Below are 14,403 nucleotides of genomic sequence, written 5' to 3'. Positions count from 1 at the left end.
CCTTGCCGCGGCAGTTTCGGTAGAAGTCATTCATTTGCTAGCATGCCTTGCCATCAAGCCGTGATCCGTGCGTCGGATCTTTTCTTGTTTATATTTTACGTCTGCGTTTATGTTTATGGCTACGTTCAAATGTTCATTTGCGTTTCATCTTTATTTCTATTTTTAACACTTTTGATGCACCAAAAATGTATTGATCGTCGAAGTATTTATTTTCCAAATATTTATTGAAATTATCGACCCAAGTACTTGGAGGAGATCTAATTTAAAAATTATAATAACATGGGTTTTTTCTGGAATTGTAATTGCAAATTTACATATGTATGTACATACGTATTACGATTAATAAATTAATTTAGACAATAGTACTAGTTTCAATTTGCTACTCAAAAAAATAAGTCTCTGATCTTATACTTCCTATTAAATTACTAAGTGTACGAGCTGCACTTAACCTACCATATTAACCTACTATATTAACAACTCTGTAATCCCGCTCAAATGAGCAGGCAATTCCGGCACCATCTTTACGAGTTCGGACACCCGACATGCATATAAATAGCCATACTCTAAAAGCTGTTCATTCTTTATCCAACTCAACCAAGGCACCTGCTCACTTACATCATCGCACAGTAAATACTTAACTATTTCATCTAAAGTTGCATGTATATTATTAACTCCTAAAATAGCTAAGCCCACGTTGCTTCCAACAGTACAGATGCGGTAGAACTGCTGGGGTACTGCAATCACGTCATTATTATTCTCATCCTGCGCCAGGAAAAATGGCACGCTCATATTATCACTTGCACGCGTAAAGTGCATTGTGCCGTATGTGCCACTGTAGCAAGTCGCAGTTCGCTGATTCTCAGCTAAATATTGACGCATTTTGTCCTCCATCTTTGCCCAACTGACGCCATTGAATGGCTGCCACTGTGCCGCCACGTTGAAGAAATTGAATGTGGTTTGCTGCTCCGTCGCATAGATTTTATCCGCTTTAGCAGTCAGATGACCACGTGACAAATACTTTAATTTCGAATCGAAATATGTCATTGCTATTTCCGTGCTGCCGTGCACTTTTGCAGCTTGCGCATGTTGATTTTTTTGCGAGTACAAGTAATTCATATCCATTTTAAAGTAACCGACCTTCGAGAATCTCGAACGCTTCACACCGGTTTGAAAGCGCGCGTTGGCAGAATCAAGAACGAATTCTGTGTAATGTGTACGTATTTGTGCGATATCGTAACACGCGAGCAGGGTTTGAACAAAGCGTCCATCGGTCAAATTGTAACCGATGCGATATGTTTCGGCAGTATTATTTGCACAGCCCTGCGTTGTCCGCTCAACGGTATATTTCACCTTCTGCGCGCAAACAAAATGGCGAAACTCATATTGGCCATCGTTCAGCAGGAAAGTGGTGCCTCGCAAGCAGCGTGGGCAGATGGTGCGTATATGCGGTTCTAAGTTTAAACTTTGTGTGCCATTCTCAACGGTCACGTTGGCAAAAGGGCCGGTGCATACGAGCTCAATACAACGACCGTGTGGCACTTGAAGATAACCTTCGGTGTTTGGATGCCAGTACTCGGATGACTTTGGTTTCAGATACAGCGGTTGGGATTGGTTGGACATGGGCAAGTCCCGTCGAATATCAATAGAGCATGGTAAAGCTGAAAGTAAATAGAAACGGAAGTTTTACTGCTTTGTGTTGCGAAAAGAGAAAGTATTTCCAAACGATAGCCCCGCCAATAAAAATTCCAAAAATATCGTTCTCGGAATAGCAGCAAATTTTTAGACCCACCCCTTGGACCGCATGAATTAGATCTATACAGCAATCACTAAACCAGTATTGCTCTGTGATAAACGGTCAACGATAAATTGCGTGGTCTAATCGGTTAATTTGGCTAAATACTATCTATGTTCATCAGGCACGAACTAAAATTATTGGGTGAGTAGGGACTGCCGCAATTGTATAGAAATAATTTTTTGCAGTTTTAGAAAAATGATTTTTTAACAGAGTGCTCAAAATTTATCAACACTTATCGTTAAATATATCGATAATGATCGTTATAATTAAATTTGTCTCAAAATTGTATACACACAATCTATGAAATTGGTGTGGAATTGGTATATGCATCTAAAAAAATAAAATCTATTAAATTATCGATTTCACATATAACGCATTTGTTGGAAAAATTAAATTTTCCCACATAAATTGGAATACAATGCAAGTACCTACTTTCATAAGAAAAATGCATAAAAATAATTTGTTGTAGTTTTAGAAAAATTATTTTTGTTATTAAATTGTCTTAAAAGTTGTCTGCATATAATCTAAAAAGTCGGTAAATGTATTTAAAAATAATTTGATCGATGCCAGTATCGATACATTTATTGATATTGTATTTGTTTTTAGAAATGTCGATATATTTTCGATTCTAATTTTTTTGTGTAGAACTATTATTATTTCAAATATGTTATAACACGCATTTGTTGGAAAAATTATATGCATTCTGAGAAATTTTAAAAGGTTAAGTCTGTAATTATTTTCTGAATAAAAATCAATAATTAGGCTATTGGCTGAAGCTAGAAAAATCGATTAAAAGCTGGAAAGCTATGATGACCTTGACTGAGCCGTCAAAATTCGTGCATATAAAATATTTTTCATAAAAATTAAGGGAAAACGCCTAAGAGTTAAAAAAAATTATTTGACACCGGCATGCAGGCATTTATGCATACTTAACAAAGAAAAAGTTCGATTATAGTATGTACATACATAGCTCTCTCTTTGGTCTCGGCCCAAACCGACACACGGTTGTAGTGCTAAATAAGAAGAAGATATATAGCTCTCTCCCAGCGAACAAGTGATATATTTATACATGGCTTATGAGTTTTGAGCTTTTGAACGACGAATCATCTCTTAAGCTTTAACCTTTGATTCGAAGAAATATTACCGTAAAAATGAACTTAAAATTTATGTGATATTTATAACTGTGCAAAATTACCACTGCACCTGTGTACAATGTTCGATTTTCACATACTTTATTTTTGGCATTGCGGCAACGAAAACCAAAGCGAACAAATAAACAAAATAGCTTTAACATTCATGCATTTAAACTTACTCACCTATGTATGTGAGTACTAACAACAAACATACTAAACACAACTTGACGATTTGATAAGCACTCTACTTTATACAAACTTCATCAACTTACCATTCTCTGCATCTTGGCCAGTAGCGCAGGTGAAAACGTTAAATAGCATGAAATTATTCAAAATAAAACTTGTTAATTGTTTTGATGATGTTGCTTTCATTGTTTTAGTTGCCGACGAAATGTTTAAAGGTTTGAGCGCGTACGTTTTAACCATAATATTTGGCTCTTCTTTTGTCTATAACCATCAGCCGACTAATTGTGAGTTGAATGCGGCTGGTGTTTAGCACTTCTATACGCGATCGCAAAGTGAACTCAGTGAGATCGTAGAGAGAACATTGGGAGAGACGATGAATGTATGTATGTACATATGTAGTTACTTATGGTAAAGTGGCAAAAGCGCTGTAGATTCCCTGTAGGGAAATTCAAAAGTAACAAGCTGGTGTGGCGTTGGTTACTTAGAAGCAGTGACCTGTAAGCAAGCTTTGTCGATGGCTGTGAACTAATAGTATGATTCACATCACCCATTCATTCATTTTACCTTTTAAATGAATTATATATTTAGAAACCAAGAGAGGCTAACCGCGCTAAAGGTGGGGCAAACTGCTTCGAAATGGTCAAAAGCGCACCACTTCTCAATCAGCAATGGAATTTATGCGCTGGAATTTTTCCTGTTGGGTTACTAAGCAGTCATTTTATTTTTTAATTTTGTGATTTTCCATGCTGATTCACTTACAGCACTTTATTCAAAAAAGCAAGGTCTAAAACCGTTAACGCTTAAGTGCTATCGAATATTGGCTAAAATATTGAGTAGATTTGCTTAAGTATTTTGCATATGAACTTATTTAAGTATCAGATACTTAAAAGTTCCAGTAATAGACGCAATCTTCGGCTTTTATTTTAACTTTTTGGGAAGTAAATATGTTCCATACGTATAACTCTATTATATGTTTCTCTTTTAACTCTTCCACTTTTTCTTTTCCAAAGCCTTAATATTCCATGACACAATTAAATTTCCGATACTAGCTTCGCTTTTCCATATACTAGTAAATATTTTGCTACGCTACTTCAATCGTTTGTCAATACAATCTGCAAATCTGCAAATTCCTGACACAAATGGCAAATTGAAATGTTTAATTGTATTCCAGCTTAAATCGAATCCCAGCTTTGTAATATGATTGCCCATTCATCAGTGGTGTATACAAAAACTATTTAAGTGCTATAAAAAGTCTAATAAAATCATACGTGGTATTAACAATATGAACTATGGGCTATTGTGCGTGTATACGTGTGAAAAAATTTCCCTTTTTATTTACGAGTAAAAGTAGCCAGGGTGTTCGTTTCATAAGGTACATACACCCCGTAAGCCAAACTAATGGCGTACATATGTATTTAGGTTGTGGGAATCTAAAACTCGACTCATTCGAATGTTTCTATGGCGTGCTTTGAAATACTATAGTATTTTTAAAATGCACTTTGAGTATAGATCGAGATAATTGCTCACTGCAAACCGATTTATTCGCGACCGCGGTGATGAAAATGTTCTCTTCCAACAAACCAAAAAATTATTAAGGCTTAGCTGCAATTTTACGACCTGCAGATTACAACTCTCTTCCAAAAATAAAACTTTACTGCAAATTGGAAGGTCAAGCCTTTTCCTTTGACACCTCATTTTTTTTAATTGAATGAACTGTGCAAATCTAATGTCATTAACAAAAACTGCCTCGCGTATTACGCATACATAATTTTTAAATAGGTGGCAACCCTACTCAAATAAAAAATAAAAACTTATTGCACATGCAGAGACCATATCCTTTCACTTGGTACCTCAATTTTTAGCCAAACAAACGGCGTTGATTTTATAATTTTTAAAAAGTAGCAACCCTACTCAAAAAGTAATACACTATTGAACATCTAAAAGCCGAGCCCTTTTGTTTAATACCTCATTTCTAGTAATCCAACGAACAGTGCGGATCTAATAATTTTTTAGACAGGTGGCAACCCTATAGGAATTTAAAGTACTAAGGGTAATATTTCTATCGATGCAGATTATACTTTAAAAATCTCGTATGAATCCGTTCAGTAGTTTTTGAGAATAGCGTAGTCAAAATATCTCGTCTTTCCTTTATACTATGTATGGAAAATAGTAATTTTTAAATAGGTGGCAACGCTATTCAAAAGATGAAAGGGCCAGGCCCTTTCATTTGGTATCTCATTTTGTAATCCAACGAATGGCGAAAATCCTTTAACTTTTTAATAGGTGGCAACCCTACCCAGAAAAGTAATACATTATTGTAAATGTAGAGGCTAAGTCTTTTCGTTTTACGGTGACGGTGCAGAACTGATGCCTACGCTTATTATGATTACATATAGTAACTTTATTAACAGGTGGCAACCCTATTGAAAAAAATATGAATGCCTTTCATTGGTTTATGCCTCCTTCAATTTTCCCATCGCCAAAATGGGGTTTTCTTCTTCCTTAACATAATTATCGATATATTTATCATTTTTACTATTAATAAATTTATCGGAATTACTCTAGATATATTTTTCGACATTTCTGTCTATAAGTTTAACAACTTTGGTATCGATATATTTATTGATATCACTATAGATATATTTTTCGGCACTACAATTGGCATAATTACTCATTAAAAAATATTTGGTGCTTAAAATTTGTACTAAATTTCTGGCCGAGCTTCTCCTCCAATTTGCCATGTGTGCTTTAATGTTATAACACAAACGCAGGTACCTAAAATATTCTGCTGTCTCGGAGTTTTGCCCTTGCCTGCCGAGAGGCCACTGATGTTAATAAAATTATTATTCAGATGTTGCTCGGCCTCGTAGCGGGCCCAGGTTCTACGGACTGGTAGTACGCACGCCTAATCACTCAGATACAGTGGTCGCCTATTCTTAATATCGATATATTTGTCGATATTATATCAATGGATTTACCGATGTTTTGCATGATACAGAAGACGGTTATCGAAATATTGAATCATATCGATATTCATGTCGATAATGGATTGAAAGTTTTTCATCGTAACGATACTGACATGATTTAATATTTTTCGAAAATTCATCGCTGTTTTTTTATTTATAATATTGGTTGTGATCTATATATTTTTCACAATACTCACCATTTTCGATAAAAATACCATTCTAATTTTCAGCTTGTCCTCACATTTTGGTTAAATGGGTTACATCAACAATATTTCCACACACACTTAAAACCAGAACAAAATTTGTTACCGAAAAAATATAGGGCAATAAAAATTTCATCACACATACATACATATGTACATTCATAGTACCTACTCCTAGCATGATGAAAAGTAGACTCAATCAAGCACCGCCAATGTATGAGGCCTTTAAGCAGCTTATTGTTGGATAAAAATTGCAAAACATATACAAACATACATACTATACATACATAGTTATACGCGTGCCTATGCATTTATTGTATGCCAATATAAATCTTAAATAAACGCAAAAGGTCGAAGCTGAAACAGGCCTGCCAAGCCCATGCACTCACACACACGCCCACTTCGCGCACACAGGTGAACGGGTCGTATTACCCACAAGCTGTAATGCGTTGAAAAAGTGCGCTTACGCAGCCATTACCACAATTCATGCCATGCTGTATATGCATTGCCTACACTCTGCCCCGCTTTTCTTTTCGCTGCAATAAAAATAAATCTTGGCGTTGCGATAATTCAAAGTCGAAAAAATGGCCGAGAGACTGTAATAATAATGCAAAGGCCAACACGAGCACGCATGAATGTATGTATGTAAGTATGCGTATGTATGTAGTAGATATACAGTTACTTGAAATGCTAACGGCATGAAGAGAGTAAAAAAGTAAATGTGTGAACAGTGAGGACAAGCATGCGAAAATGTTTACAACAATTCATACAATTGTAAAGGGATGCTGTAATAGTTGGTTTCCCTTTAAACAAACTTATACATATGTAAGTAAATACATATGTGAATATGTAGATTCCCTGTAGGGAAAGCTACGAGTTGTGAACTAGAGTTCTACCAGTTTGCGTTTCAGCCCAACTAGTACCCGTTCTATCCTTTTTCAATGCTAGCGACTGGTATTTTGAACATTGCAATGTCCTACTAGATGTCAATTGACAGGCTTTGCATCAGCATCTACTAGTAGAAATACTAGTAGCATCATACCAGGTGATGAGATAGTCTGCCACTTCATTCACCGTGAAAAGCATAAGTATGCCTTCTTGCTCGCGGCACTCCAACAGTCGCAATGGCCGACAGAGGAAAGCACTCGCGTGGTATGCCTGAGGTTCAAGTCCTGGCGCAGGGAGTTTTTTATTTTATTTGATTTTTATTTTATTTTTTTTTTTTATTTAGGGTTTTTATTGTATTTTTTAGTTTAATAAAAAAATATTTTTTTTAATTCTTTTTTTTTACGACACAAGCATTTCTTCCCGTGTGTATGTTATTTCTGCAATGCAATTAGATTTGTTATTTGTATTTAAATTGAAATAATTATTTTTACTTACATTGATTTAACTTTAAAAATCTTAACAACCAAAAAATCTTAAGAAACAGAACCAGTAGTCTTCACGTGACGCCACAGCCGACATTTGTAAGAAAAGCAATTAATTGCGTTTTATTTTAGGCTCTGGCATTTCAAAGGCAGATGTCGCTGAACGCTTAAGTTCTTCGAAATTGTCGAACTGGTAGGCACATACTAGTTAATGAACTAGTGTTTTTTCTAACTGAATTGACTTTTCACTGCAGGGTTTTTACCAGGGTCTGCATCAATTGCATTGCTCACATAAATAATGTTACTTTTGTTGTGTGCGTGTGAGAGGTGTAAGCGGAACTTTTCTGTAAGTAAGACCAACTAAATGACTGGCAATACCACCTCCAATGTGTAACTAAGAATATGGGTGTGTAACGGTGGCGAATGACAGATGATCGCTGCGTTCGATGTGGCAGGCATGAAAATACACAATATTATAGCAACAACAGTAAATTTCAACTACATAGTACATACGAGTATGTATTTGTAACAGCAAAAAACCATTAAGAGAATATTTGGCAGAGATAAGAGTCTGGCGGGAAAAGTGAGAAGTAGGCAGCTGTAGCATAATTTATGATACTAAAATTGTTTAATGATTTAATGCTGTTTGCTTAATAACAATATTAAAAGAAGCCGAATTATGTAAAATGACCTTAAATTTGTTCAAAATACGAAACTTTGTAGCGAAATATCTCTCAAAATGAGGACTCAATTTAAAGCGATTTGCAATAAGGTTTGTTTTTTTAAAAAAGGTTGTCATCTGCTAAAAAAAATGAATTGAAATTATTTAATAAGTTCAATGAATCATTTAAAGGTATCTATCGAAATAATTTTGAAAAGGCTTAATTCCAAACTAGATGTAGGAGGGTTGCCACCTCTTTAAAAAGTCCAGCTCAACTTGAGTTAATTGAAGTATGTATAACAATATCGGTGTCAGACAAAGGAGATTTAAGAAGATTGTAGTTTTGAAATATTTTGAAGAGGTTTGCCACCTCTTTGAGAAGTCGAATTTAACTTAATCAGTAACTCCCAAAGTGATGCAGGTGGTCCCAGGGATCCACGGCAGACTTGAAGAGGATCTAAGTTGGCGTTGATAAAATAGGAGTTCACAAGTTGAAAATGGGGATGCACAAATATTTATTTTGTTTTAATTGTAAAGAGCAAATGTATTTGCAGATAATACACTACTGAAAAGAATTAAAGGAGCAAAAACAAAAATCCAAACTTTTCGAGCATTTTAGATAGCCTGTATTCCCGTGAAAAATGGTCGTACTGAGACCTTAAAAAAGGTTTAGAATTATAATTTTTGGATTTCTTGGCTCAAATTTGTTACCAGATGCGGTTCTAAAGCAATGTCAACAGACGGCGCGAGGGAACTGAAACTTCGACTATATAGCGAAGGCTTCTTTACAAAGAAGCTTCATGCAGGTATTCCTGTGTGAATATATTAGGGTTTGAAATATGCGGAATCTCTGATTTCATGACTAAAGAGGTCTGGTTTGGCAGAAAGTTCCAAATAATAATCTCCGATCGCGAAGATTGGGCAAATGGGCTCCCTGCATTTGTTCTGAGATACGTACACTGGTACACAGACGGTTCAAGGGTGGAGAACAGAGCAGGTGCATATATTTTTGGAACCAGAATCAAACTTGTCATGGGCAAATGGCCTATAAAATCCTAGCTGGTTAGGCATTGCTTTGACACGCTACAAATTTTGGCAGCCAAAAACACGGTAACTCTGTGCTAGTTACCACGCCATTGTGGCACGAGAAGCATCGCTAACTGCCTTTTCAGTACCTGAACCATTCTGTAGTCTCTGTTGGTCCTTTTCGAGAGCCATAATTACTGAGTGGTTAAACTCTGAACGCAGTAAGTATTGGGGAACGGTTGATGCCTTAGACAGGTCAAGCTCTTGGGCTATCCTTTCAACGGAAACGATATTATTTCAGAAAATATACATGAAATCAGACTATTTTTTGGGTACCTGACTGGTCACAACCAAATGCTATTCCACTTTCACAGAATAGGTGTGATCACCGAGTCGGAATGCCGGCTCTGCCTTGAGGCTGATGAAAATTCGGAGCATGTTCTCTGTCACTGTGCGGCTTTGGCGAGACAAAGATTGATCCATTTTAAACATTCAATGATAGAATGCTTTACGGAAGCCGAAGGTATCTTTTCCACATTGCGTTAATGCTGGTTTTCATTAGGTCAAAATCACTGACATCAAAAACTGCCTTCACCTGACAGCTGTTCATTTGGTGTCAAATGCGTTTTCATTACATTTTTAAAACTGACCAAATTTCGATACCGCAGTGCATGTCAAAGAGGCTGACTTCCAAAATGTATCAATACAATATTTGGAAACTGTTATACTGCGGCATTCAAACTGTTTGTATATGTAGAGTTGCGACACATTGCAACCATATACATTGCATTTATAAAATATTCAATATAGCAATGAATTAAGATAGAAAAATGTAATCTTACCTTTCGACGTCGGCCATTGTTTACTTCGAAATGTCATCAAAGTATCAATTAGCTTTTACGGTACATTTTGGGACATGCCACATCGTCAAAAATTACGCATTTAGGAATGCGTGAATTTGTATAGTTGCTTTGCAACTGACGTTTAGGAACTCAGCCAGACTGTCGTCAAATTTCGGTATCAGATGATTGACATTCTGTTTTCATTACTGATGTCAAATGTGATGTTAAATTTTTACAAAAAGTGTAGAATACCGACCTTTTAGCTAGAGACAAACCAAAAATGTAATTGGCTAGAACTCTTCATGCTGATTTCAACCTTACCAAAATTATTTAGCGCAAGTAAAAAATTAAGAAGATAGAGAAGGTTAAGTTAAGTTTTTCGATATCTTGAAATATCAATATCTTATGAACTACATAACCCATTAAACAACTTGTGATTTCAAAATAAAGATGATTAGTTTATCTTTCAGTTGATGTAAACAATTTTTCTGATTTTTTATATTTTTAAGTCAAAAATACGAAAAAATAAAAAAATTTAATTTTATCATTAAATTACCCTTTTTTGAAGAAAATTGCATAATTAATGCTACAGAAATTTATTTTATTTAGAAAGTACAAATTATTACCTTATATAAAAATATTTGTTATAGGGCAAAACTTAACGAAAGTAGTGGTGAAAATCGAAATTATATATATATATATATATATTTTAAATAGCGTTTACCAAAAATTTGTTTTAAAAATGGTTATAGTAAATACGTCGTAAAAATGCTACTAAAATTTTCTTTGAATTGGCATCAATACTTTTCTAACCGGTCAAGTAGTTTACGAGATATTAACCTGTTATATTTTCTTTGTTTTTTACTTGCCCCAAATAATTTGAATATGGTTTAAATCTGCGTGAGTTCTATCGATCTGCATTTTTGGTTTGGTGTGAAAATTTTTTGTCATGAAAGTTCTTAGCCCATGAAAGTTCGATTCTCTACAAAAAATGACCATATACCAAATTATGTAGGACTAACAGTTTAGAAGATTATTGCAATTTTAGTAAAGAAATTTATTAATTAATTTGTTTATTAATTTTTATTTTTTGAGCATATTGAACTTTAATGGACTTGGGCGAGCCTAGGATATTGACCAAAAAATTTCAAATTTCACACAGATATTTTTTAGAGCATAATGAACCATATTTTTGCTATTACCAATCAAAATTCTAAAAAAGCGGATTTTCGGCCCACGCTAATGCTTATGCCAGCGTACATATGCATCAAATGGTATGTTCAATAATCTTTAGTTTTATTTTTTGGAGAAGATTATTTTAAGACAGAGTTCGCGAGAATTCCTTACTGAGGAATAAAGTTTCCATCTTCTTTCTGTAACTCAATTCAGGAGCAGTTAATTTTGATTTCCGCTTTGAGAGTTAAAAAAGAAAGAGTGCTCTTAAACTAAATTTATACTTAACATAAGGCCCCTTCTGCAAATCATACGATTTGAAATCGCTTCGATTTGCTAAATATTTTTAAGTGTTTGTAATGAAAGTAATAAATATTTGAAATAGAAACTGCTAAAAACACCTCACTTAAGTCACATTTATCGATTTGGTGCCAAATTTGAGCGTTTATGTTTAGAAATCTTCAAAAATGTTTTGGAAATCGTTGAGCAATAATTTTATATTTTTTTATTATTTTTGAGGCGCTCTTTCTTCAATTTCAGTTTCTGAATTAAAAGTTTGGCATAAAAAGCCAGAGTCCTATTTAGGTGGGGACGAATGCTGTGTTTAAAAAGCGCAAAATGTGTGACTCTTATATGAATCTTTTAGGATTCATATAAGGTCCAAGTTATGAGCCAGCACCTTGTGCCAATATAAAAACAATAAACATTCGAAATTTATATCTAAACTTGTTTATACAGGAACTGAAAAAAATTAGAAAACAAAAAAAAAAATTAGCTGCAGCTGCTGCTATTAGATGTAAGTTGGAGTGTACATATATGTGCACCTAAGTATGTATGTATGTACATATGTATGCTAATTGAATGAAATTTTTGCTGAAAGCCTTTGCAAATATAGCCGTTCAATAAGACTCAAAGAACAACCTAAAAAAGGAGCCCGAATGTAGTCATTTATGAGGCCGATAAGAGCCTCAAAAAGAGTCTGAAATGATGCATACATATATGAGGCCAAAAATTGTTAAAAGAGTTCAAGATGAACCGTATATGAAGCCAAAAAGAGTCCTATACGACTGGGAAAGGAAGGGACGGAAGAGAAACACCCTCATATCAGACTCTTAAATGAGCATATTATGAGCGTAAAGGATACGTAATAGGACTTCTTAAAGACTCATTTAAGGCTCCAAATGTTTACACTTTAAAACTCGGAGCTATGGAAATAAAAGTGATGCCATCTATACGAATAAACTCTCTGCAAATACTTCTCATGTAAATTCATGAGTGAGCCAAACATGTGGTGAAGTGATTGAAGAGAATGTAGATAACGCTAGGCCCTCTGTTTTTGAAATTGGAGTGTTCTTGTTAAAACTTGTAGATATGCTATTTTTCTTTTTATTTTTTACCACTCGGATCTTAGAATTGGAACTCGGGCGCGATGCAAGTTACCAAAGTTAGATCTTACCTTCAAATGTTTTTTACAAGTTTTGGTAATATGGTAGAAGTGTAGACCCCGTGCCGTTTGAAATGGCCTATCAGAAAAAAAGTTTGGGAAAATCTGAACTAAGTTATACACATGCGTTAAAAAATTTATAATTTGAAAATTAAGAATATGTTTGTGGTATTTGAAAAGCATTGCCAACTATTTAAAAAGTTACATTCGAGTTATTTAAAAGCATTGGTTGTGCCAACGGCATTGTTAGTGAGCTAAGTGTGTATATCACTTCAAGTCTATTGCTACACGTTTTTTAATTTAAATTTTCATTCATTTCTTTTGAGCTTAAAGAAAAAAGGTAGATCTACATGCGTGAATGCAAAAATACGAGTTGAAGAAAAACGCCATCAAAAAAAGCACACTTCTTCTGTAATATGAAGGGAAAATGTGCGTTAATATTTAAAACGTCACCTAAGCGTTGAATATATGTAGGTGCATAAATGAGCAGGGTAGTATGCAGTGAATATTTAAAGTCAGTGTCAAATGTTAGTGTACACTTTTTTATATAATATTCACAATTATTTTGATGAACAATTTTTTGCATATATTATTTATGAAAATATAGTTCATTCCATAATATAAACCACATAAATCAATATTTCACACTTTATATAAAGTTCACAAAATTTCAAAATTTGTATTCAATTTTAGTGCAAATTTCAAGTCGCTAAAAGTTACCGTTGAGTGTTTTATTTATTTTTTATTTTTTGAAGGGTGTTGCGCATTTTCTTCCATATAAATAAATAAATTTTGAAAATGCGAAACTTTGATTTATTTTTTAGAATGCAGTTTATTTTCATAAATAATAAATGCAAAAGACTTTTCATGCAAATGATTGTGAACATTATATTAGAAAAAGCTGTACACTAACATTTGTCACTCACTGTATATCGTAGAAAATTATAGAAGCAGTCGCAGTAATATAGTAAATAAGTACAGATATCGTGTATACAGCCATTCGTTCATACGTTCACCCTCTTCTTTATCAACAAATAAATAAAATACGCTCTTTCATATCCAGCTTGGAAATATTAGCAGCATCATATAAATACGCTTACAAATACATTTGCGTGAATATGCACAACATTCGACATACCTACTTCCATATATATATCCGAAATATTTATTTCGCCTCTTATCAGCCCTTTGCCTCAAGTGTTGCTTCTTACTTGTCGCTGGCATTAAGCCTTGCTCACGAGCCAATTCAATCCTTCTTATTCCTTTCCTTACCTTATGTTTCTATGTTGCTTTATCTACACATAAATACATATATGTTAGTGTAAATGGCTTATATGCAGGTAAAATGTTGTGCTGAAGTGGCGCACTCTATCATTTGCATTTATGTACTCGTCGAAGTAGTAAGTAAGTAAGAGAAAAAAGTTATACACGCGCTCATTCCCGCCTGCCTGGCTGCATTTATGCAAATCACTGTAAAGTGATTGATATAAATGCAACGAAACGTGTCGTTAAACGTTTGTGAGATAGGTAAAGTAGTAGATACATAGGTTGGTAAGCGGGAAAGCGAAATAAAGCTGTCGTATGCAAGTGCGTATATATGCGTT

General features: G+C 34.4%; 1 protein-coding gene across 1 annotated transcript in view; it reads right to left on the bottom strand.

The window, feature by feature from the left end:
* Positions 1 to 332: 332 nt before the first annotated feature.
* LOC118740125 overlaps positions 333 to 14,403 on the bottom strand; it is a 97,875-nt gene continuing 83,804 nt past the window's right edge. The window contains exon 4 of the mRNA XM_036471618.1: positions 333 to 1,658. Within this exon, the coding sequence (XP_036327511.1) occupies positions 466 to 1,658 (1,193 nt within the window). The 3' untranslated portion in view covers positions 333 to 465. The remainder of the gene's footprint in view (positions 1,659 to 14,403) is intronic.

The sequence above is a fragment of the Rhagoletis pomonella genome, unplaced genomic scaffold, assembly GCF_013731165.1.
Source record: "Rhagoletis pomonella isolate Grant_MI unplaced genomic scaffold, Rhpom_1.0 Rhpom_scaffold_00005, whole genome shotgun sequence".
NCBI classification, from domain to species: domain Eukaryota; kingdom Metazoa; phylum Arthropoda; class Insecta; order Diptera; family Tephritidae; genus Rhagoletis; species Rhagoletis pomonella.
Note: the sequence above shows the minus strand (reverse complement) of the source record. Positions and strands in the feature narration are given on the sequence as shown.